Source organism: Frieseomelitta varia, unplaced genomic scaffold (genome assembly GCF_011392965.1).
Source record: "Frieseomelitta varia isolate USP_RPSP 00005682 unplaced genomic scaffold, Fvar_1.2 scaffold_309, whole genome shotgun sequence".
Lineage (NCBI taxonomy): Eukaryota > Metazoa > Arthropoda > Insecta > Hymenoptera > Apidae > Frieseomelitta > Frieseomelitta varia.
This window is the reverse complement of record NW_025110045.1, coordinates 70-27,335: the sequence shown is the minus strand read 5'-3', so window position 1 is coordinate 27,335 and position 27,266 is coordinate 70. Positions and strand designations below refer to the sequence as shown.

Below are 27,266 nucleotides of genomic sequence, written 5' to 3'. Positions count from 1 at the left end.
TCTAGAGTCTCAGTATAAAAAAGTATAAAAAAGAACAGCAATCTTGTGTTAATTAATTTGATTTTTTTGTAGCAATGAAAGTAATAAGAATGGATCAAATTTTCAAAGTTCGTTTTGGATTCTCTGTTTCTTCACGGCTAAAGTAATTCTGTTTGAAAAAGAGCAACATAGATGGACTATAACAATCTAGCTTAAGTAATTGAGAAATACTTTTATTTATAAATCATATGTCATTTAATATTCTTTACTAATATGAAAATATTCATTTTCAATCGAGTCGCCGTTTCTTTCCTGTGATCAATAGAAAATTCTCAATTGCGAGCAATATTGATCGATATCAAAGGAGCCTGATTGCCGGAAAGGAGGCTGATTCAGGGAATTGGTGGAACCGCATTTACGATGAATTTATAAGAGAGAGCTTATTATTTCGTAAAGAAGATACCGACGCCGGTAACGCCCCTAAAGGAAGGGATAAAGTAACCAAAGAGGGTCGGAGAACGAGCGACGTATAAGATATACCGGGAAGCAGGGAAAAACTGAAAAGCGACGCCGAGATAAACGGCTCATCCTTTTTCGCCCTACAAAATCCAATCCTGTCCTCTACGAGTCGAAATCTCAAGATTAAACATATTTCGTCTTCCTTTCGAGATAGTGTGAATTAACTTTATGATGTCGAGATGTCGCGTGTCGATAGGGGATATTGTTTTCATCGAACGAAATTTACCTATCATTTGTCAAATCATGGAAACGTTGAGAAATGCTTATTTTTTCTTCCTTTTTTTTCAAAAAAAGAGTAAGACATCTAAGTATATTCAGAATGTCGAAAATGAAAAAAATTTCGTTTATTCGCGTCTTTGCATACAATTGTTGTTGTGGCTCTATGAACCAAGCAATATGGATTCAAGATGTTTGAATTTTGAGGCGAATAGCGACCATGCGAGTGAAGTATAGCGAAATGAAATGAAATGTAACGATTTCGATAGGATCGAAGATCGTGATGAGTGAATTATATAATTTTGGTGTAATGTAACGTCTACAACGATGTATTGTCTTGTGCACTGAGTTTTGCACTGTCGCACTAAATGTTGCAATGATCTTCCCCGCTAACAGCGGGCCTATTTTATGCGAATGTGATGGCTAGTGCTGACCAATCACTTTAAAGTGCGAATCGTTTGATTGCCTTAACGTAATTCATTTAAAAATGATGAAATTAAACATCGATATCGACGATCGATGCCAACTATTTCTAGAGGACATCAAGTATAACAGGTACGCAGATTAGTGGCCAGGAATAATAACAATAAATGATCGCGTTACAGCAGCCGCGATAGAACGTGGTTTATTAGAACTTTTTACCAGCATGAAACAGCCGAAAAAGGCCGTTGCCCAAATAGATCTAAAAATAATAAATTTTTTCATGCGGACAAGAAGCCTAACGTCCCTTGTATAGAATAATTCTAACATTTAGAATTATAGAAGGCTAGAATTATAGGGCCAAACAACGCGTTTCATGTCTTAATATTTTTTCTTTTTTTTTTTTTTTTTTTTTTGCACAATTTTATATTTGCGTGACTCGCATGTAATCAGACAACGAGGAAAAGTTTTTTCCTTATGTAAGATACATTAAAATGGATCGTAACGCTGTTGCAAGTTAATTGTACCGTGAATCTCAACACATAATTAGGCGTATGAATGTAAGTATAAGTTACTCGTGCTTATTTATCGAAGTGAATGTTGACTATTGCGCAAATTCCGGTCTTATAACTGAAGGAACTGCGCGCAAAAAAATTGTGTCTCTGTGTATTCTTTAATGGGAATTCTATGATTTCTAAATTTTCTATAATTTTCCTTTCGCGAGGAAAGTCAAACCACGCAAAATCGCGGTGAAACAATGGCAGAAAATATGTCGGGTAAGCTTTTGCAAATGGAACCAGGTGTAAACAGTTGTTGCGATCGGGTCGAATTGCGTGTAAATCGTACGATATAATTTACGATATAATTTACGAACAGAATTGTCTTGTCACGTCACAGCTGCTTCACACACGGAAACATATGAAAATTTTTTTACGTAAGCAGAGACGGACATCGTTTCCGGCAACTCGTGTATCGCACGCGAAAGTGTCGTGCACAGAATTTTTGATTAATCAAAGATTCTCTCTACACAATGCCTCGCTTTCGTCGTTTCGTCGTCGACGAGATTACAATCCCGTTTCCAATCCACAAGTTCTTTCTTTCTTTCGTCAGGTGTTAAAAGTTTCTTCCGAGCTTCGCGATTACTTTCTCCATAGCCCAACGTGAAAAAATGTTAATCTCTTTGCAATCTAGTTCGACGACGGTGGCAAGTAAAGAAACAACCGACTCGAGGATGAAGAAATAATTGAGCTCGGTCAAAAATTTCGTCTGATTTACAGAGGCCGCAACGAGAGAAAAAGTTTCTTGCATTACTTACGAAAGGATGTACGACCTGGGATCGCGCCAGGGGTTGTAATTGCTGGAAGGCACAGGTTTCACCTCAACGATGTGAATCTTCGGGCCAGCCGATCGATACGTTGAGTTACCTTCTCGTTCGACCCGATCCGCGTTCGCTCTCAGCATCGAGGTCAGAGATGCTTGGTTGCACGTAGCCGGCAGACAAAGACCCAAAAATACTTGTCGTGTCTGAAAACAAATTGGTCGGTTCCAATTCGGTCGGCGATGTGACTCGGACAGGGTGGTCAATCACGTCATTGAAACAACAAAGAAGGACAACATTAGATAGAACAAAGAAGGAAACGATCGACGTGTCTTAATGAAATTTTCGACATTAGACAGCAAGATAAATCAGAGCACAACGATTCAATTTCAAGATTAATTAAACTTCCATTCGTTTCCATTTCCCTTCTGTTTACTTTGCCACCATAATTTTCAATCTGCCTCAAACACCCACCAGCTTTCAAAATTCAATTTCACTTAAGCTTGCCTTCCTTTGGTACTTTCTCGTTCATTTGCCGGTCTACTCATTTCTGCGACACGCTCTTGCCACCTACGTCGCCTCGACAGAAAAGTCATGATACAATTTCGAACTTGTCCGACGTAAGCTGGATCTCTCGGCGCAATAATTTCCCTGTGTATAGAAACATCTCTTTCATTTGAAGTTTCGCGTCGGTCACATATTTGGAAATTTTTAAAGGTCATACTGACGAACAGTCGCGGGACATTAACTTTCGTCTGTTCACAGGAAAATTCGCGAAAGAACTTCCCACCTCTTAGATTTCCCACGAGCTGCCGCTTGCCTCAACTTCTCGCTTTTCGAATAGGTTATCAAGAGTGTCCAGAATGGCGTTTTTTATCTTGGTTAGCTTCGTTCGCGCGGCGAACGTGTCGCAATAACGAAGGAAAATAACTGCGAACCGCGGGGGTTGCTTCCTTCTAATCGCGAAATATAAAACCTTGCATAATCTGATTAAGCTAAAACCTGATAAAACCTGGATTCTCCGCGGCGACGAAATTCATTACTCGCGAAACTTTCGAACATTTGAAGCACGATTAAAACGCTAATAGCTGTAATATTGTCGTATTAAGTTGCGTTAATTTTCCAGTTTTCCATCGAAATGATTCACTTCTCTCCTTTTCGTTACTCGAGCAAAAACGGTGAATTTAACGAACTCCCTCAATTCGCAAATATCGAACAGAGGCTTTAGCAGAGGCTAAATATTCATTTGATTAATTAGCCGCTGACTAGTTCTGTTCGGAAGATAAATGATCCGTCGAGTGTTGCTTGGGATTGTGAGTTGAATTAATTCGACTAATGATTCATTCGTTATTACAGCTATCGTGTCATTCGGCTCATGGAGGCCGACTAAAAGGGCGATTTTTGTCTAACAGATCGAAAAAAATCGATCTTCTTTTGTACAACAATGTTTAAAAAATAAATTCTTAAAGTTTTGTTGTCAAATTATAACGAAAGTAGCGAAAATGTGAGTAACATAGCCGCAGCATTTTATTTGTCCAAGATTCAAGTTAAAATCATTATTTATATGTGAAGACTATAATGATTTTCGACGATTAACAATTGAGGAATGACAAACTTAAACCGTACGTATCTTGAAACATCAAACGCATTTTTTTTCGAAACTATATTTTTCAAACTGGTGTGTAGATTAAAAAGTGAGTCAACTGACTAATTGACTGATCAACTCCAAAGTTTATTTTACTTCTTGTACATTTCTCTGTACGGATCATCTCTTCGATCTGTTTTATTTTATTTTATTTTCTATTCATAATATTTATTTTCATTATCGTCTCAACTTGTTTATCAAAAATTAATTTTCAATCGAAATCGTATAATTGGTCTAATTTTTTATAATTTTTGTTAAAAACAAGTCTAAATTCCAAACTATCTAACTTTAAGAAACATTTTTACTTTTTAGATTCTGATAATTGTAATAAATGCTACATTGCGTATAGTAGAATTCAGTCTGACAATGAAAAAGCAAAAACATTTTTCCTCCCCAATTATGAATGTACCAACAAAATATTATTCTTTTGTAATATTTACGGTATTTATAATTTTCTAAAGAAAGTCATTCAATTTTACACGAGAATATTCTCAAAGGATGTTAATTAAATGAATCAGAAATACTTTCTTGCGAGGTAACAGTTCTCTATGAATTTAATAAACTAAAGTGTTATCGACGGGAAAGTAAAAACAAACGAGAGACGATCGAGAGTGGCAAAGATACTTACTGAAAATTCGAGTTCTTTTGGCAATGTCAAGTACATCCTCGCCACGTGAAATTTCAACGGATAGGGTGGCGTGTCATCGAGCTGTTGGCGAACATCTCGACCGGTGGTATTCAGCTCTTTGCAGAGGGTGCTCGAACCGAGCCAGAAGCCGTTTCCAAAATGATATTGCGACGAGTAACGACCGCTCGCGTCCGACACTATAGATAAAAAAGAAAGAAGAAGGATAGTGACGAATTAAACGCGATGAAGAGCATTCTTATGAAAGAGAGTGGAAGATAAGCGCACGCTGCAAACACTGTCATTTCTTCGCGATAAAACCACCGCTCCGCCTCGAAGAGGTTGGCGAGGTTGGCGAGAGATAAGCTTTCGAGAACTCAAGAGAACAGTAGGGACGAAAAGATTGTCAGAGGTTTTTTTTTTTTTTTTTTTTTTTTTTTTTTTTTTGTCACGAAAAGTCCTTCTCCGTCTTCCCTGTTTTCATTTGTCCCTGTTCGAGATTTGCGCAAGGCTCTTAGAATTCCAGCTTTCGAGGGTTGGATTACACGACCACGCCTGAAAGGTTCATTGTCAGTTACGTAAAGCCAGACTGTGACCACAGCAGTGGAGAAAGTGCATTCGACTGGCAACGCAAGAAAAAAAACGCTCCACTGGCAATAACGTGCGTTTAAGTGAACGTGATTTCATGTGAATCTTGGATCGCGGCGTTAAAGCCAAACAATTGAATCGATGAGCAATCAATTTTCACATTTTTTAAAAATATTAACCATGTTTAAATGACTCTCAGAAAGTAACAAAAAATTCCACTGTTTGACCAAAACATACACTCGATGCATATGTGTACGTATAATCATTATATTTCGTGTATTTTAAAATTTTTATTGAACATCACTAGTTCTATCTACTGTGCATTATATAGATTTAATATATTTTAGATATTTTATATAAATATTTTGTATACATTGTATATATTATGTATATAATATAGAATACATGATATACATAACATGCACAGTATGTGTGTGTATGTGTGTATTATATACATTTTTGCAACTCCTAATTCTTTACAAATGTATAAAATTGATAATTGACTATATTAACTCTTCTTCAAAGACTTTCTTAATTATTACATTTTGTTTACCGAATCCACACACGGTTAATGTTTTGTGTCAGAAAAAGGAGGATCGGTGAGCAGCCACGCGCTTTCGAAACACCGCGGTGACGGGCTGAATTGGCTTGGTTCATCGTACGAGCAAAGCAGTCTGCAAGATTACATCTGATGTAACAGCCTGCGCGCATCCAATACGAATTTAAAACGTCACAACGTCGAAAGAGTAATTTCTGCAAAACGAATGTTTCCAGTTACTTCTCGAGGTTACTGACATTGTACATTCTACGTTAAATTCACGTTTAAAACGTACCCTATATTTTCTGTGCAATATTCAACTGTTCCCCGAATTCGCATAAATACGTTAAAATTCAATTTTCAACTGAAGCATCCAAATATACAATATGTGCACAGCATACGCGTTTCATAAAATTCATCGGTTTTCGCGAATTCTCTGGTACGAACAACGATATTGTTAAATTTTTATGTCAGCATTTATCATGATATCATCAAGTACAAAGCGTAAAAGTTATACGCGTAATCTCTCTTTCGAATACGTTCGTTTCGATACCATTCACGTACAAAAATTCGATACTTTATGCGATTGAAGTGTCAGTAGAGATTCATGGTATTAGGTTGATCGAAAAATTCTGTCATCGAACATTATTTCTTTACAACTATGGGGAGTTTTTACACACCGGTAGTTAAAATTTATGCACTTTTGAATCAGAACGCAAATGATAAAATGTATTATATTATATAATAATATTATTAGATAAATAAATTATTATAATGTGTAAAATATATAAATAAATATTAGTATAATATTATTAGCTAAATTGACAGTTCAGTAAATTATTTTACAATAAAGTCAATTTTAGATGTGTTTTGTAGGAAAGTTTGACAGAAGAATTTTCAATAGAGGCAGATTTTACATCCATTTTTAGATAAATTAATAATTTGCTTCAATCTTTACAAAATTGTTTGACGAAAGAAATACTTAATACGAAGAATCAAGCTGTACAATTGAAAGAACAGAAGAACAAGACAGGAAGGACAAGATAAATGAATTACTATGAATATTAATAGAAATCTATTCATGTTGATTGTAAAATTTTTACAAATTGTTGATCCTTAAAGAAAGAAAAGTTTTTTTTTGATCAGTCTAATTAATAAGTAAGAGGTTAAGACGATTAAAAAAATTGAGTTGTGCTTGTTATCTTGTATATTTATATTCCTATCATTTTTATATTCCTCCGTATATTGCAATGCATCTCTGTAGAAAGGAGACAAATGGTGTCAAAGAGCATTTATGTCGCGTCAAAAAGTGAATGTACCCGCACGAGAGCGAGGAAGATAATGTCGCATGCAGTTTGTCGACGATCGAACCGATTTTGATTTTCACATTGCAGTTTCACAACGATTCGTGACCAGCAACAATGATCTGATCCTTGTTTGTTCACCGATCTAGAAAATCCGATAGATTTCATCAAATTTTCGAACTTTGAACTACACTATTTATTTTTGAACAAATTCTTTCCGGTTCAGGACTTTCGATATTCAAGCTTATCACATGAATCGTACGCATCTAATTGTAAATTAGGAACTCGAAACTTTCAGCTGGAAGATGCCATAAGTTCTGACGGATATTCAAAGATATCGATCGATAACGAATCAGATAACGATCGTTTGATAAAGATCGACAATGATCGAGATAAACAGAGTCACTGCGGAACAAACGACTCGGCGTACGAAGTTCACGTAAATCAAATTACATAAAGTGTTGGAAGTTCCGCGGTATAGAAAGCAAATTTTCCTCTAAAGTACATTACACCGTTATCGGGTGGAAATGAATCAATTGCGTAAGTCCGGACGGCGCCAACTGCCATTTATCCAGCGAAATACGGACTTTCGATTTACCATTGGATATGTGTAATTAATAGAAAGGAAATATCTTAGATTTCGAACTTTCTTCGAAAAGTTTAGCAGTGACCGATGCGACTTGATTCTTGATAGTGATTCCGTGACGCGCTAAGAACGAGAAAGTTTGCAACTGCAAGGTGTTGGCTCCATTGTAATTTACGACAATAACTTTGCCGTTCTTAACTCGAGACCTAAATTTCGTAATAACTTGCCTTGGAACATCGTAATAGACTGTCCATCCAACTTAGCCTTCTGCACCCGTCTCGAGCCGTGAATATTCTTGAATTGTTTTATCCACGGAAGAACAAGTTTGAAAATTCATTTTATGATAAAGTGTTCGTTCCGGTGGTACGAAGGGAACAAAAGGCAATGCAACTGCTCTGCTGAAATGAGGCAGTAAATTGCTATTTCGCAAGGCAATAACGCATTTAATAATCGAATCTGCCAACGACACGCTACACGGAAACTTAACGAATCGCGGGTTTCTCCGAAACGCTTGTTGTTGATCGCAAATAATGTGCCGAAGTTTGAAAAAATGCGAACGTTACGGCATCGTGAGTGTAATTGTTCGCCGCGTGACATTACTTGTAGATTTTCCCGAAAATCTACGATCGAACGTTGCCTGCTTCCCGTTGATCGTTTCTACTCACTCTTGGCAGCCCATAGCTTTCCATCCTTGAGAGACTTCAGAAAGAATTCCAGCTCCTTCCTGCAATCGTCCTCGAGTTTACCAGGTACTCTGGACCACTTGAGGGGATCGTAAAGATCTGCCAGCCACTGGATACTATTCGCTGTCCTCTCGAGCTTCTCCTTCATGAAATCGATATCGAGATCTTGGTGCTGCTCTTTTTTCTCGTCGAACAGCTTCAAATATTTCTTCCAATCAAGTTCTGGATTGTTTTTGCTGAATGCAATTAACGAACCCTGTCTATGTTTCCCCGCCTCGAAATCATTGCTGTTCAAATTTGCCTGATTGACTGTTGCCAACGACACATTGCGAGTTCTTCCGATCCGGAGGATGTTGGATTCGTTTTTCGAAAGTGGAGTTGCGCGTACCATGCAACTTAGCATCAATAAGAAATAACCGAAGAAGAGAATCATTTTTGAATGATTTGTTTCAGGATTGTCCAATTACTTCGTGTTTTATCTCTTATTTTTCTCAATATGGACCGATGTTCGATATTTCTTTCAACTTCTAAGTACTTCATTGATTTCATTCGACTAAATTTCTAGACGTCATATTAAATTACTATAACGACTGAACGATGGGCAATTTTCGTTTCCGAATCGTTCAGCTATTTAGATCCTCGAGCATGTTTAAGGACGCGGAATGTTGATCGTGACAGGAATTTAGCCACGATATTTCTCTGTCTGTTTACGATCGTATAAACGATATAAACGACTCAATTTCGTTTCTTACTAACCACCGGTTCGGCTTTGTTTCTAATGTCGATTACGTACGCTGAGTAACGACAATAATTCAGATGAGATTATCAGGTAAATCATAGAAATCGAGCTTGAATCATCTGTTCACTTCGGCACACTGCATACGAGTAAAAAAAAGAAAATCGAATCTTAAGAGAGAAAGACGGACGCACACACGAGACTAAGGATCACGCACTGAATGAAGCGAATCGAGTCAGCATTCACGTTTACCCGTGGACGCCGGTTCCCCTTTCTCTTCACGATATACTTTACCATAGTAAATACATTTCCTTCTTCGGTCCCCCGAACACAGTCGTCATTCAACACATGCTTTCTTCTAATGAGCTTTTCGATAAATTCCTACGTCAAAATTCTCTCCGTATATAGAAAGGACTTTCTAAATACGAAGAGAATGTCTCTTCGTTCGATTATTTGCTCAGATTTGATGATGGTGCTTTTAAATGCCAAAAATCATCAAAGTCATTGTTATGAAGAAATTACATTTACTAATTGCATAATCCGTGAACATTGCTCCGTGTAATCATCAGAGAATAATCGAAGAGATTAGAGAAAAAAGATAATTTTTAATGAGAAATTAAAATGAAAATTTGCCACGTAATTTTTAGATACAGCGATTCGACCACAAATCGTTTTTTCGTTCGTCAATAATATTTAGAAAAAGCGATGGATGTCACGTCGATTACTCTTGTTATGGGCTCTAAAGTTGTTATTGTTATTTCAATAAACTATAGTGTTTACCATTTGAATTCCAATTTCATTTTTTCCAATCGTCATTCTTTCGTTCGACCGCTTATTGCTTTACACAGATGACGAGCATCTTAAGATTAGAAATTTCTATGGTATAAAGAAGTTAATGGCTCGTAAATTTCTTTTGCATGTGTACGGTAAATCGCCTCGTTGGAGTATAGTAAAGATGATAAATATTTTTTTTTTTTTTTCTTATTTTCTTGTGTATCCTGTCCACAAACAAAATCACATTTGCGAGCTCATATGCGGGAGCAGCGTGTGCTCTGTGCTGACTACGAGAAAACAGGAAACGGGTATTTCTACCGGGGAAAAACCACGACGAAAAAAGAAAATGTTTTTCGTGGCAACAGTTTTCCCTCGACTAATAGCTCTTCTTCCTTTCATAGAATATTCGGCGTAAAAACACCCGAAGGTATTTTATAGGTCGCGTTCTCGCCGAACAATGTGTTATCGTTGACACGAATTTTTGTAAAAACTTGGCAACGTTTGAAGTAAAAGCGAACTATACGCGACCTGTTTTGTTTTCACTTTTCCATGAAGCGCGTTGAATTAAGTTCTTCCTGCGTTTGAAAGGGAAGCGCCTAAACGAAGTGCACGTTCCTGATGTTCAGATTTTCTCCGCGAAATTGCATCTTCCGCTTCTGTCCAATCTCCAAGACACGGCAAAAGGCTTTGATAAAATGTTATCCAGCGACAACGGAAAGTAGATGTACTCGTTGCTCAGCTGCTCAAAATATGATTTAACGAACGAGATTTTAAACAGACTTCCGCTCGAAATAAAACTACTTCTTCGTTCCTTCGGAAGATTCGCATCGAGCCACTTGTCAAGTGTCTCGTCATTGTCAACTACGTAACCAGGACATCCTTTTATTTATTATATTATCTGTTAACAGTCGTTAGATCATCGGGGACACGGCTGTCACATATTTTCACTCGTATTTGATATTTACGTAATGCGGGCGCTTGTAAAACCGTCGCGAGGGACTTTCGATCGCGGCTCTCACCGTGAGCTCCTCGATTTTTGTTCGCATTACGGAGCTTCGAAAGTTTCTCCAAATTTCTCAGTCTCTCTCTCTCTCGGTCTCTCTTTCGACGATTTCCCGGTCTGATCAAGGTTTGGTTGGTTCCACAGCACGGAAACTGCTTCTCGAAGAGATCCGGTTATCTGTTACGCAACCGAGCTTTCTACGCGCTTCGTAACGACTCGCAACAAGCGGGAGTTGGATCTCGAAGGCGTCGCTTTTAGTAGGTTCGAACCAGTAAGAAAGCAATTTGCCAACAATTCGAAATGATGTTTTTGCCAGATCGAGACAATTCTCCGAGTGTTGCAACAATTATTACTTTACTTTTTTAAATGTGACTCAACCACTGGCCATCTGATCTGGAGAGCTTTGGAATGTTATAAAAAATTGGAAAGAGATTTGTGTACGAGGATGAAAAACAAACAGAGTGCATAATATGAAATATGGATTCATATAAATAATATAAATAAATAAATGAAACATATTTTCCTACTGAATTTTTCTATTTAGATGAAAACGATATTTGACGGTTATCTGAATCGTAATTTAAAATCAACAAAGCTTAAAAATCGCACGAAGAATATGGTAAAGAATATTTCATTGAAAAATTTTAAGCTGGGCACAAAATATTTTTTTGATAAACATTGGACGTACTTTGAATGTGTAAAATTGTTGAAGCAAAGTAGAAAAAGAATATTGTACACAAGATTCACTTTAAAAAGGTAAATATTAAGAAAGTATAAAAAGACTGGTTAGAAGAATACCTGTAAAACACGTATGAACGTTGTATTTGCAGTTGCCATGTATACGGAAGTGAAAGGCCAAGTATTGGTAGAAAAATTTTCTATTGCGATTTCCAAATGTACGTTTTCACATTACTCAAGTTTCTCTGTGACACGACGAAATGTAATTTTCAAATGGTAGCGGGAACTACATTTCCTGCAGATGGAACATTGTGTTTCACTCTGAAATATCGACCGTATGAAAAATTAGAAATATTTATATACCTCGTCTGTGTTAGAAGCTTTTATATGTCTTCTATAATTTAAAGAGTTTGGAAACATAAATTTAGAAATTATATTTAATCTAGTCAATGATATCGATAAATTTAGATTTAAACGAATCTTCTTTCGTTATATTTTCATAGAGATACTTGTACAAACAAGATGCTGAAATTTTGAAACTCAAAGTCATGTTAAATCTAAATTCGAATCATTCAAATTTCCAAATTCAAATTTAGTTTTGATTCTAGCTACCAATAATTTGTAATCTTATTCTTTTGCTCTATCGGTAACATCAAAGCTAAGTCACAAACCTCGTCTGTGGCTAATTGTAAGTCTAGAATAGTAAGAAGAAATTATATCAGCGAAATATATAAATAAACTCCGTATTTACGCGGACAAAGTTTACTTCTGTTTCTTATGCAGTAAATATAAAAATTCTATTTATAACTTTGCAGTACAAGTAAACAATATTACTTTATAACATAGTTTATTTCACAACTTGGAATTGTTTTTAATTAAATTTTACTTGTAATAAACTTTAGTTCATTTAAATGTTAAATTTTAAATATAGATATAATTATCCCAGTTTCTACTATATTTTAGAGAACTTCGATCAAGTCAGGATGGCCGAGCGGTCTAAGGCGCTGCGTTCAGGTCGCAGTCCACTCTGTGGGCGTGGGTTCGAATCCCACTTCTGACAAATTTTCGAATTTTTTCCACTTTTTTAAAGTTGTTACATTTTTATCAACGATAGAAATCATTCTGATTTATCTCACGCTGATGTGCCAAAAATAAATTGCAATGTCACGATATTTTTAAACTTCTTCAAGATTGTTACATATTAAATGAAATCAAAATTAAATAAAATAATAAAACAAATTGAAAGTATAATCGTTCTCGGAATGCAAATAAATTGTCAAACTCAAACGTGTAGTTGTTATTATGCAAATATTAGTAATTCAATCACAGTGCTGATTCAAGTAATATATCAAATAAAATATAAATGTATTTATAGATATTAGTTTATGCGCATAACGCATTTATCGCACAGTTTCATCAGTTTGTTTGAAATAATTATTTATTTTCATAGTGATTGAAATGTTATTTGAAATTTATTTGATTTTACAAGTACATGAAAAATGCATTTCAATTACGTATTTTTCATGATAAATTTGATCATGATAAATAGTTATTTGAAACGAATATTTCTCTTATCGTTGATGTAATGAAATATTTAAATATTATTTTTACGTAAAATCGTTCCTTTCTTTATCATTTAGAAATATCTTTCTTTATCTTTCTTTATTATTTAGAAATAATATTTTAAATTTGTATTTTCTCCATACTTTTTTAAATTAATTTCCTTCTGAAATAGTAATCGTTAAAAATAATATTTGAAATAATCAATGCAAGTTTCGCAGCGTAAACAATTATTTTGAATTAATAATTTATAATTTCTCATACACATTAAACAACCATTATTTCAATACAATACTCAATATTATTTCAATATACTTACTCATATGTTTGAAAGAAATAATTTCAATATACTTGTATTTATCATCATCAGATAAGATAAATTTTCAAACGATATATTATTTCAATAAGAGCATTTCAACTACTCAACTTTACTATTTCAAATACAACTTTTATTTCAAATTCAATCAGCATTTTATTTCAAATTCAATCAATTATCGTGCTGATTCGAATCACATGTATTTTATGTTTTTAATATTCACGATAAAGAATAATGGCGAAGATAACTGTTTCAGTTAACAGTTAAACAAGCGAGGACGAAGAGAAAATCCTCTCATGAAGCAAGAAACACCATTCACCGTTTGATTGATGATATGCAGGCTCGTATCGTCGTTGCAAATTTGTAGGATAGTCGCGAACTTCGGTGCAAGTATGTATTCACGAATTCTTAAGCGCGATCTATGTTGTACGATCGAGTCGCGAGACCAGGAGAGCATCGATAGCATAAACAAGTCATTGACTTGCTCAGAGACAGTAAAAGAGACAAAGGCAAAAAGAAGCCGAGCCTCGTTTCTCATTTTGTTTGCTAGTAGCGAGGACCGATTGTGTGATATCATTTGCACACAAAGCGCACAAAAGACTTGAAGAATTACTCCATTTCTGATAGGAAGTCGTGACATGTTTGACTTATTGGTTTTCGTGTTCCAATTAATTCCAGTGCAGACCTCTTGCGATTCGCTATCTTGAGGTTACACGAGGTTTCTTAATAATCTGAGATTAATATTTTCATTTATTTATTTATTCATTAACCTCTAATGTAACAGTTACGATCATGGAGCACAGTTATAAATAGATAAAGCAGAGACTAGCATGGGAACGGAACAAGGTGATCAATTCGCCAACTCATTTACGTTAGCAGTGAAACATTAATGCAATTAAATTGGCCATAAAGATCGAGGTGATAATCTTGAAGCAGTAGGAAGCGTCATTTAAAAGTGCAAATTAAAACGTGATAAATTTTCAAACCTCATACCGATATTATTACCAGAGTCATCTGAATCGTTCTCGATTAATCAGTTCGATTATCACTACAATTTAACTAACGTTCTCTCGATTCTGTGAATGAATTTTCGCAACATCGTGCTAAAGGACTAAGCGAGATAACAGACGACATATGGCCTGACCATACACCTTTGTGGAAAGTTACATCGCCGAACCCGCATTGCGCGCCTCTTGGAAACTCGTTGCACCGAGGATAGTATAAACAACTGGATTTATTGTTGGTGATACTCGACACCGTGATTCGCAACCCGGCGATTAAGATTGATGCGCGATGCTTCTATACACGAATTATGTTTACACGCTAAAGGCGCATGATTCCGCAGGTTTCACACCATCTGGCGCAGTAGCGGTGCCTTGTCGCGAACATCCTCCCGCGACCGCGAGGACCCACTTTCCGCTTGTTGCCAACACGACGAAACCTCGATAACCCCGTGTCCGATTGCCTAATTCCCCGTAATCGTCGGAATTTTTGAAAATGTTTCTCGACTCCCACATACCAGTGTATGACGAATTTGATTCGTTGTGTTGCGACGAAAACAGGTCGTATTACACAGGATATATACAGGGTGTCTCATTGAAATGCGACTGCCAAATATCTTTTTTTAATTGTAAGAATGCATTAATGCATTTTATACAACTCGAATGGTATTAAATAGTTAATATTCTGCAGCTGTTACTTTATTTAAAAGTTGTTCTTTTTCCGTTATCAATGTTCTTTTTCTTCAAATAACTACTAATTTTTTTTATGAAGAAAATATATTCAGATGTATACTACGATATGAGTTTCAAATAATTTTTTGAACCCCCAGGATGGAGATTAAACTTAAAATAAACGAGAGTGCCTATTGTAGGAAAATAACATTTTGAACGTCTAAAATATTAAATAATATTAAAAATATTTAATAAAAATAGGAATATTAAATAAAAATAAGTAATAAATGCCTTTTGTATTAAAAAATACAAAATTAAACATTTTCTTCAAATTTATAGGTGCTCGTCTCTCGCAAAACCCTCGTTCTTTTCAGTTATAAATTTCACATAGAATGTATTTTTTCATGAGCTACCCGACGCAATAAAAAAAGAATATATAGTTATTTGCAGGGATCGAGTAAGTTAAGGAACTTTTAAATAGGTTCTATTCGACATGAACATGAATCGTAAAACATTTTCGAGAAATATTCTTATGTTACAAGTCCCGATAAAAAGAGATAAATGTTCTTAAAGATAAAAGACAGACTAAAACTTATAAAATAAAAAATAAAAACTTTTCTGTCAAAGGACACTTTATTAAAAAAATTCTCAATATTTGTACTAAATACACTGAATATTGTATTTAGTAATTTATTAATGAATATTGGTTTTACTAATACAATAGTACTCAAATATAGAGATGAATTTTTAATTAAATGTTCTAAAATAAGTTTCCAGAAAACTTTTCTATAATATCTTTTCCACGAAGACACTATTCAAAAGTGTTTTTAAATGTAACACTTCTTTGTCTATAAAAATTCCACAAATACAGCTATTTTTTTATATATAAATCTAAAATATATAAATCCGAGCAGAACTTTTTTACAAACGAAAAGAACCTGTTAATTTCGATCGCTGGTTATAAAAGAAACAAAGCATGGATGATCTTGAAAATTTCGGAAGAAACAATATTTAAAAAAAATAATGCCTGCAGGATATATTGCCACTTAATATCATTTATATTACATATAAAATATTTTTTAGATTTTCACAATTAGAAAAGGCAATCACACTTAAATGAGACACCGTGCATAACGATTGTAAGCGATTTGCTAACAAATCAAGATCAACATTCCATTAGGCGTTCGAGACATCGTCAATTAGATTATACAACGGAAGCGTAATGACTATTGACGAGAGAATGTATCGGTTCGTTTCTTAGAGCATCGTTAAGGAGAAATGTCCTGTAAACGCCAGACGTGCAGATCTTGCTATAAAGCCATGGTCATAGTGGATACATGTTCTAATAAACTAACATTCTGACAAATAAAATGTCTAAAGATCGAAATGGATATGCAGAACACGCGACAGCTGGTAATTGACTACTTCTTCAACCCATTTAACATCGCGATACATATCAACGCTGTGTTGAAACGCTTCTAAGAGTGAACGTTAGTATCGACGTTAGTAAGAAACGATATTTTCGAATAAAAGAAATAATAGAGCGCTATTTCAATCACTTCCGATTGATTCGATCCATTCTTATGCCACGCGGCATTGTTCGCGAACGGCGATGAATTGATCGTCTTAAAGAAAAATTCATTGAAACGGGCAGGAATGCGCTATCTGTCTGTTACCATCGAATGCAATTAAATGGCGCATTGGTTCGCGTGCGGAGGACCATCTGGCGCGCGCTACCACTGGAATATGCGAACTCGTGCGAGCATAGCGGCCCACGGGTCGCGTGTTCTCCAGCATCACGCTCGCTCTTTCGATATCGAGATTCTGTTTTCAGGGGACCTACTTTTAGATACGTTCGCGCAAACGATGAAAGATCGACTCGTCCGATTAAATTCCGCGTTTGCGGCTGCTGAACGAGTCGTGGAGGCTGACCTCTGCTAATCACGAACACTTGAACCTGCTTGAATGTACACACTTGTAAGCGTGGTGTCGTTCCCACGAGGTTGGCGAGCAATAAAAAATTTGCGACAAATATTGAATTGGAATTCATCGTCTCGAAATGCCAGAGATTAGAGCAATGATTTTCAATTTTCCGAAACAATGGAAAATCTAGCCGGCCACCTGGGCGATAAATTATCCACCCACGAGGTAACCGGGGTTGGCTCCTTAGGCGGTTTCGCTGAAAGATAATCCCGCTGCTTGAAAACGTGCTGGAATCTCGATAAGCCGCGCGAGGGACGGAGCCTCTCGTGTACGTTCACGGGTGATTGTTAAAAGCCGTTTTTTCCGGAGATGAGCGGCGATAACCGGGCGGATGGTTGCACGAATCAACGCTTAACCCTTGATTCTTCTCCATCGGTTCGTAAAGGTTCGGCGAAACCCCGTGTCAGCTCTAAACACCGTTGTTGAAGCGTAACGTCGAAAGCGTGACCAAGCCATTCAATCTAATACTATCCGTACTCTGGCTCATTTCAATTAACCCTGTCACACGTGATAAATACGTATCACGACGATAACGAGGATTCTCGATTTATTTTTATGTCGAAGCGTCCCTATGTGCGTCGCGTTGATCACAGTCGTTTGTTCAAAGTCGAGTAGTGATTCGACGCAATCGTGACGCGAACACGAGTGGAACGCAGTCGTATCGAGTTAACGATGAAAAAGATGGGTGCATTTTCATAATGACGCACGCCATTGGATGAACAAGCCACAGGGATTTCATCGGTTCTTCGAGATTCTTGGTAAATTTCTCATTTCGCGAACGTGGGATGGTAGCCTGTGGCGAGGGATAAAAGATAAAATACCTGGTCGTATCTGGCCCACGAAAACGACAAGATTCTCAACGACACGGCTAACTACGGTGTTCGAGGTACGCGATGGATAACGACAGAACTTAGGTTAAACGATAACTGGAAGGAGGGGAAAAATGACGAGTTACAAGTATGTTGGTAAGTAGCAACCGTGAAGACTTTAGCTGCGATTCGACGTCCTCTCGGCAGCTTGTTCCCAAGGACTTTGTGATTTCGCCGCGTTAGAGAGAATGGGAACCTCGCTCGGCAAGTAACGACAAAGAGGAGGAATATTTTCCGTGAGGGAAATGCTAAACGTTCCTAAAGACAGTCACGGTCGGTAGAGATGCCTCGAGATGATCCAAATACCAAGTTGATATCCTGGTGACCCGATTGACCGTTTTCAACGCATGGCTGCATACGAAGAATATTAATTATACGCGTATTGAGTGGCGGCACGGCGTGTCGACGAATTGCTTCGATATGGCCGGAAATGGGTTTACCGGCGTCTTAAATACTACCAAGTGTCTCTACCACGGCGACGTGAATAATTTGGCGTGATAATTGGCCGGTTGAAACAACCGTGAACGCGGAGCGAAAGAATTTCCACGGAATACCGACGCGAATGTACCGTTTGCAGGAACGAACGCGATAATAAGGAGCGGACGAGCATCGGGATACCTGAAAGAGAGTCCTCCACGTTGTTGAGTTGTATTTGAAGAAGCATTAATTGCATGACCGGGCAGAAATCGTGGCTGCGTTAACTCTAAACAGCTAACGTAAGCCTACTCGAGGTGTACGACGCACAGAAATCTGCTTAGTTCACGCGTTTAGATTCTTTTCCAGTCGTGTCCACGCAATAAAAAGGTCTTCCTGTATTATCAAAACAGCGTGATGGAAGCAGTGATTAATTCGGTTCTGTCGGGCCGCTAAATTAAATTCTGCAACGATGATCGCGATTACGATCGTTGATCAGCGATGCGTAGTTCCCTTAGATTTCCGAAGAAGGTGTCTCGGGCAGGATACGAACAACACGGTCAAAGTGATAATAGAATCGAAGCTACACGTAGCACGTGACGCGATGATTCGCGGTCACCGATGTAAAGTATTCATCGGGCGACCGGTCGTTTAGCTCGAACGATCGTTGTTAACCCGAATAATCTTCTCGCGCGTCCGTTTTCGCCGCGTCACGAAAGTGCGCCGAGCCAATAATGAGTTCATCGACAATTACGGCAGAGGCACGACGTGGCTCGCGTGCAAACACGCTTATGTCACCGAACTGACATCAAGCTGTGCAGGCTAGTCGCTTTTCCATTTATCTTTATTTCGGTCATTCGTCCATCCTACGCTCCTCTTAGCATCTCCTCTCCTCTCCTTGTTTCCCTTCGCGGTCCGCGCCGTTCGTGCCTTACGTTACGTTTCAGCGCCGAGATCTTGAACTTGACTGGACTTTAGAACTTCGAACGGTGCAGCCTTGTTTGCTTGATCGTTACCGTTACATGCCGGCGTCGCGGCGTACGCAAGCGAATTCCCCCTGCACATCGGCACAGTCGAGACTAATTATATTACGCGATATTTCCGCACCGGCGTCAAATCAAATCCACGGAGACCGTGCGCGACTCTGCCGATGGGTTTTCTCACACGTGGGAAACCGCCAATAGAGAGATTCTCAATCGTTCGTTTGGAAAAGCTCGCGTCACCTTACGCGCCGTACAAGCCATTCTACAGGCCAATAACGAGGATTAATTGATCGCGCATACACCACCGGGGTTAATGATCTGTACTCTCTCTTACCTGATCTCCGCTTCATTCCGTCGTTCCTTTCGGTTCTCCATTCAGAATCACTCCATGAATCACAAATGCTTAATTCCTATTACGTCATTGCAGAGTTGGGCATATTTTATTCCAACAACGAATAAATCTGTCAAATTTATTCGTAAATAACGAATAACGATTTTGTTCGAGGAAGTAAATGTATACCAAATCGATTATTTCGAGGTTTCACGGTCTCTTATCTGCAGCTAAAAGACCGATCATGTAAACGTTTTGTTTACGTTTTCTAACTCGCCTCGTTGGACTGACTGTAGCAGCGTTGAGGGTCGATGTTTAGAGAAAGATTGAAATAATAAAATTTTAATTAAAATAAAATTTTATTCGAAGAATTTATTTGAAATATACGAGTAAAATTTTATTCGAAAAATGCCGAACTATGCCTCGTTGCCATTTTAAATTTTTGAGAAAAGAACAGCAGAAAAACACGTTGATCTAAAATAGGTCGTCATCTAACGTTCAAGTATTTGCGAGCTGATGCGTGCAAATTTCTAGTATCACGTACCAAAGCGTTATCTTCCGATACAAATGAATCTAGCGCGACGAAGAAGGTCAGTGGAGTGGATCGCAAGAGGAAGTCAATAGACGCGGAAAATAGTGCTGAGAGCGCGAACAATCGAACAACTAGAAACTACGATATTAATTAATATGCTAATGTACAGAGGATATTAGTACGAGCGTGGGTGGATTCCTTGTGGAAAAATTAATTAACTCGAAAATCTAAAGTAACGATTTTCCATTTGAAGCTTTTGGCTTAATAAATTATACTATACGTATAATTATTCGATATTCTTCGATACTGCATGTCAGTGGAAGTAAAACTTAATGGAAAGATTTAATAAGACTTAGTAAATTATACTATACTTAATAAATTATACTAGACTTAATAAATTATACTATACTATAAGTATAATTATTCGATATTCTTCGATACTGCATGTCAGTGGAAGTAAAACTTAATGGAAAGATTACTCAAAACCATGTCGACCATTTTGTCGTGGAACAAATTCTTGCTCGCCGAATCACGGAAGCATGGATAAGCGCTAATCAATGTTATATTCTTGATTAAATGTTTTGATAATGTCTGTATAGTCTTGCACAAGTTCTTCAAATTCGGTCTAAAACATGGCAAGACGTCTATGTTGGATTCTGTGTAATGGAGTTAACACGCTTATAATTTAGAAGAATCTATTCCCTTACAGTAGTGGTCGTGTGATGAAACAGAATGATATAGAATGATTTACAATGTTTAATTTTCTTGAATATGATGTAGAATGATTTAGAATGTTTGATGCTTTTAATGATATAGAATGTCTCTATAATGATTTAGAATGTTTTATGCTTTTAATGATATAGAATGTCTCTATAATGATTTAGAATGTTTTATGCTCTTCATGATATAGAATGTCTCTATAATGATTTAGATTTAATGATAGACTGTCTCTATAATGATCTAGAATGTCTCTATAATGATTTAGAATGTTTTATGCTCTCAAATGTCTCTAAAACATGTCCTTATATATATTTGGTTATCATCGTCAAGTGGAAGGGGAAGAAGCATAAATGACCAACTACTGAATCTTGCCCTTATGTATGACTAACTATTCACAGTCCACTGTTACTAGTCATTGTCAGTATTTGCATAAATTCAATATTGTCCGGGCTGGTCATCCAACATCTATATGACTAATTTTCATATCTCGTAAAGTAAAATAAACTCGAGGCTTTAAATGGAAAATCGTTTTCAATTTTTTCACAAAGGAATCTATCGGTTGTACCGTCCGAACCGATACATCCTATATTTGTCTCATGGAACGCGCAAAATCTCTAGCAATGAGATTAACAAATTCGATATCGCTATAAGCTGAATATCGCGTGCATTAGCTGTTTATCTGACAACTCTAATCGCGAGTCGTTTAATTCCTAATGCTAACGGAGTCTCCCACGTCTGTCGTCTAATCCATATTCAGGAACTTGACTCTTTCCGATAAAAGACTCAGTCGATAAAAGAGAAGGAATTAGTATTATAAACTAATAAGGAGAAACACGTGTGTACATGCAGATAACGGTATCTACGTAAAGCAGACGTGGAAGCGAAATTTAATCAAATACCGGAATAGGCGACAGACAGAATCGCAGGATCGATCTGCACGCGTAATATCTATCTCCATGTTCTAGGAGTGAATTAATCCGATCGATTTCGATTATCGGCTAATTTCACGGATTCTTCGATAAACGGAAAAGTTTATTTCATTTTCACGTTATTGCGTATAAACTCGATTATCTGGAAAATTGCACCGACACGTTTCAAACATTTGCATGATTTGGTCGCAAATGCGCTTGGAACGAGCCTGTTTTAATTATCCGAAATATCCAAAATCGAATCGTTTGTCATTTGTTGTTTATCGCATTTAACGCGTGACACGACGTAAGAATGTCGAGGAAGAGCTCGGCCAGTTTGAAACATTTTGAAAGGTTCCAGATTGATGACCACGATTGTCCTTACGATGCCTCGCTACGAAGGAAGAGCGCGGTAAACCTGTTATTCAGCGTACTTGGAACTTTGCGAATTTGCGAGGAGCTGGTAATATCGATAGGATCGATTCGATAAAGTTATAATCGCGTGTAGGAAGGGACGATACCCTAATAACGTGAACGAAACACCAACAATCAGCAGAGATCAAACGAGCAAACTGGTCGTAACCTTCGTCGTTTCGAGCACGAGCATTTTGTCTAAATATATAGCGATGTACAGGATGTTTCAGTCTCAATCGTTTAGACTTTATCAACATTTTTGGAAAATCATTTTGAGCAAAAAAAAAAAAAAAAAAAAAGAGAGAAAGTAATATAAGCCACAAGAGATACTAACTAATCTTAATTAATAGTTAGTTATTTAATTATTTTGGAAACGTGCATTTGTGTGCTTAATTATTTTTAAGCTGCGACGAAGTATACTCGACAAAAGCGAAGTAAGTAAGCATTTGCTGTAAAATTGAAATAAATTACGAAATTAGAACGACAAAATTTTCCAATTGTTCTTTTAAATCATATTTTATTATAAAATTGTGTTATTTCACGAAAAAATTATATATAATTACCATTGATAACAATTTTCTTTTTTTGTCCCAAAGTATTCTAAAATGTATTAAAATTACGAATATGTTTTTTATTTTAAATTTTACTTTAATAGCGTATACAAATATTTTTACTATATGGTAACTATACTTGTCACCGAACATCTTTTCATGATGAATGTACTCGAAAACATCGAAAGTATAAATAAGCAAGATTGCCACTGATGATAGTAGCATTCTCTTTGATTTTTGCTATCATGTCAGTTTCGCTTAAATACATCTCCGATTTCATGTAACCTCATACAAAAAAAATTACGTACATTTCAATGAATATGGAAACAATGCTCTAACTCGATAACTATTAGTAGTTCTGTCTATATACATATATATATCGTGAAACAAAGACGAGTCGACTATTCGTGTATTCGCCAATACGTGTATTGGCAAAGTTGACAATTGAGACGTATCACACCCTGTATACAGTGAATAAAAAAAATATTGAAATACCTAGTTTTTTCGCGAGATCTTGATAAAAACAAATAATATATTAACAAAATCTGTTTTTATAAATAATTCACTACATATAAAAGTAATGTACATGATAGTAATTTCCAATAATGCGTTATATAATATAGTATAGTATAGTTAATATGCGTTATATAATATAATATAGTATAATTTATATATATATATATATATATATATATATATATTATGTAGTATAGTATAGTTAATATATAATATATAGTATATTAATAGTATACTAAGTATAGCATAGTATAGTTAATATATAAAGTATAGTATACTATATTATATTATTATATTATATTATATTATATTATATTATATTATTATATTATTATATTATGTTAGTATATATATTATAGTATTATATAGTATAATAATAATACAAAAATATAAACGTTCGAGAGTGAAAAAAATATCGATACGTTTATAATTCCAGTGCTCTTTAATCTGCATTTAATGGTCGATTGTTATTAGAAAAATGAATAAAACATCCTTGTAACTACTAGAATGTTATCGAACGACGTCTTGCCAACATTAGGAAAGAACATCTATTTTTAAAAATATTTAATATTTAAATTTTGTTTAAATAAAAATATTTAATATAAAATATTTAAATAAAAATTGTATTAAAAATATTTAATATTTTGTTTAAATAAAATACAGCTACAAAACAAAATTTTCACAGACTAATATCTTTTTGATTCTAAAATTTTTGTTACCGAATAACTCGTTAGAAATTGCTACTGTACACATTACTTGTAGCGGCTAGCAGATGTCGGAGAAAAGACGTTTTCTCAGACAAGAAGTTAGGAGAATTTACGACTCACGTGTCGCCTGCGTTATTGAATTGCAAAGTCCAGGTTTAGTTTTTACAGTGCGTAAAGACCGGACGTCTGCACTTATTGTTTTAGAAATTCAGCTACAATAGCATTTCTGCGAAGCGTCGTAAACTCTAGGACTCCTAAGGGCCACCTAGATCTCCATCTGGAAAACACTTTGAGAAAAATTCGGACAGTCAGAAGAGAGTGATAGATATACCGTCATACGGACGGACAGATATACTCGCGACGTGAACATCGATTGTCTACATGTTCACCGCGTCTTCCGAGTTTATCTCGTGTAACTTCGTTAAATAAACTCAGTTAACCACGAATGGGAGTCTACCACAATCTATCACCTTGCACTATCCCGCAACAAACATCCCCAAATACTTTTGTATGCAATAAACTATGTATGGAAACAAATTTTATTAACGTGTCCTTTTGTTTTCACAAAAATATTTCAACAAAATTAACTATGCCAGTCCTTTTTGATTTGAGAACATGTTGCCTTGAAATTCTTGTATAAATTCCTCCATCAGCTTCCATTTTGACGGTCTTACCTTTCGATTCAAGACTCACGCGAGTCTTTTACTTTTCTTTGTCTTCGAGGCGATGAAACTGGTATTTGTAGAGAGACGAAGATTGGGTGTTAGTGGGCAGAAAGCGAGGAAATCATGTCACGAAATCGCATTCGTCGCGTCGGTTCTATCTGGCCTATATTCAACTTTCACGGTTATCCGATAGTCAGCTCATACGCATCGACGCTTTCAGCTGACAACTCTGAGAATTCTTCAAGTAAAATTGATCGTTATGGCAACGGTCTCGCGTTTTTGTTCACTCCTTCGTGTTTGCTGGACTCCGTCATGGGCGCGGTGGTATTCAGGTTCCTACGTCTTCTTTTGCAAGACGAACGCGGTGCGATGAAATCTATTTTCATAGGGTTTCGTGACTTTCTCATAAAAAATTCAACAACCGTAATCCCGATCCAAGACGCGAGGCGATTACATCAGAATTTCCCAGAAAAGATACGAGTGGTCGAACGGTGGCATCGATTCCGCAAAAATCTTGGCACCGTCTAGAATTTGAAATTTGCGCTGATCGAAAGTGAATAAGGCTGCTAACCGTGTCCCGTTAGTCGAGCATCACCGGCGTGCAGTTCATCTTTCAATTTCATAGAATACAAACAATAAAGTCACGTTTCGATTGCCAGCAACTAAAGTTAAATAGTATTCGCTGTGTAACCAGAGTTAGGCAATTGCGGAGTTAGAATATTATCTGATAATCAGTAATTATTGATTAATGAATAAGGGTGGCAATCGAAATCATTAATCACAAAATGATTACACTTTTGATTATGATTATGTCAGTTTACTTTTGTTAAAAATACCGTGTATATTTTGTAAGAATTATATATTTATTATTTGCATTGTTTTGCAATGTGTATGACCCTAAAATTTTATCAAGATGTGTTCAAAAAATTTTCTATCAATCGAAAGTCTCATGCATAGTTTTTGAGTTATTATTGATGTAATCTTTTGTATGATTTGATGAAAATAGACTTTAACAATAAACTTGCCGAATGATCAAAGTTTCGAGATTCTTCATTATGATATGCATTCATTCTTGTATCAAAAATATATCAGAGAACCATAAATTTTAAAAAATTATTTTAAATTCAACAATACAGATACTATTACCCAGCAAAAGAATATTAATTATTAAATATTTTCTTTATGCTTGGTCTACTAGTGGAACTATTACTCAAACCAGATATAATAATATAATAACAACATTTAGTTATATTAAATAACAGAACCCTACGTGATTGACACGTTTGTGTTATAGTAACTAATACAGGTTACAATTACAATAATAAAATATAAATCAATCTCTTAATAATATTTTAAAAATTACCGATTACCGATTAAATATTACAAAAATTAATCAAATTTATTGATTTAGTTTAACAATGATTAATTGATTAATGATTATGATTGCAATTTTGGTAATTGATTACAGCAATGATTACAAAGTAATTGATTACTATCCAATTAGAAAATTCTCAAACAGAAGAAAATTCAAAGAATGAAAATGAACGAAATGAAAAAATTAAGAGAAATCGTATAAAAATGTAGAAAATGTATTATTATAATTATACAACATTAATTGTATTATTATACTTATACAACATTAAAATTAGAAATAAATTAAATTAGAATAAAGATCTATAAAACTCGGATAATAAGGCCGTATTCTCAACCAACGTCCATACCGGACTGAATACACTCGTTCTCGTCCGATCACGAAAGTTAAGCAGTGCTGGGCACGGGTAGTACTTAGATGGGTGACCGCTTGGGAACACCGTGTGATGTTGGTTTTTTCTTTTTTTTTCTTTTTTTCTTAATAATTGGAAGCTACTTCAGATTGCTTATGAATAATTATTTTATCCGAATTTTAAAATAACTTTATGTTAAATATTAATAAGTCCTTTAAATATTTCGAAGAAATGCTTTCAACTATGTATGTACATTCGAACACAAATGCGGCTAACTCGAACTTTTTATAAATATTTTAGAAAAGAAAGGATACTTCCAAGTAAAATAAAAAACTAATAAAATAGTGTTTGATGTTCCACTGCAAATTCTTCATTCGTTAAACATAATTTCTCTCAGTTATCATTCTTAAATAATCGCATAGTGGCAAATAGAAGAAAGTTCAAAGAACGAAAGTGAACAAAATGAAAAAATTAAGAGAAATCGTGTAAAAATGTAGAAAATTATATCATTACACGTATGCAACATTAAAATTAGAAATAAATTAAATTAAAATAAAGATATATAAAACTCAGATAAAAAGACACTATTCTCGACCAACGTCCATACCGGACTGAATACATTCGTTCTCGTCCGTTCTCGTCCATACCGGACTGAATACACTCGTTTTCGTCCCACTCGTTCTTGTCCGCCTAGTGAAGTATATGGTGTGGTGCATATCAGTGTGCAGAAAAAGTATCATAGACCAAAGACCATAACCCATCTAATAACTAACACAAATCATTGAACT

The 27,266-nt window shown here is 35.8% G+C and overlaps 1 protein-coding gene and 2 non-coding genes across 3 annotated transcripts; 2 read left to right on the top strand and 1 right to left on the bottom strand.

Annotated features, from left to right (window-relative positions):
* Positions 1 to 1,513: 1,513 nt before the first annotated feature.
* Positions 1,514 to 9,402, bottom strand: LOC122529795. The gene is made up of 3 exons (XM_043656237.1): positions 8,404 to 9,402; positions 4,726 to 4,922; positions 1,514 to 2,658 (listed from the first exon to the last, which is right to left on the bottom strand). The coding sequence occupies exons 1-3, from the start codon at positions 8,852 to 8,854 to the stop codon at positions 2,446 to 2,448; spliced, it is 861 nt and encodes a 286-aa protein (XP_043512172.1). The 5' UTR covers positions 8,855 to 9,402; the 3' UTR covers positions 1,514 to 2,445.
* A 3,187-nt stretch (positions 9,403 to 12,589) lies between these two features.
* Positions 12,590 to 12,672, top strand: Trnal-cag. Its single transcript has one exon. It is a non-coding gene; the product is annotated as a tRNA-Leu (tRNA).
* Positions 12,673 to 26,461: 13,789 nt separating this feature from the next.
* LOC122529809 lies at positions 26,462 to 26,580 on the top strand. The gene has a single exon (XR_006306857.1). It is a non-coding gene; the product is annotated as a 5S ribosomal RNA (ribosomal RNA).
* Positions 26,581 to 27,266: the final 686 nt, after the last annotated feature.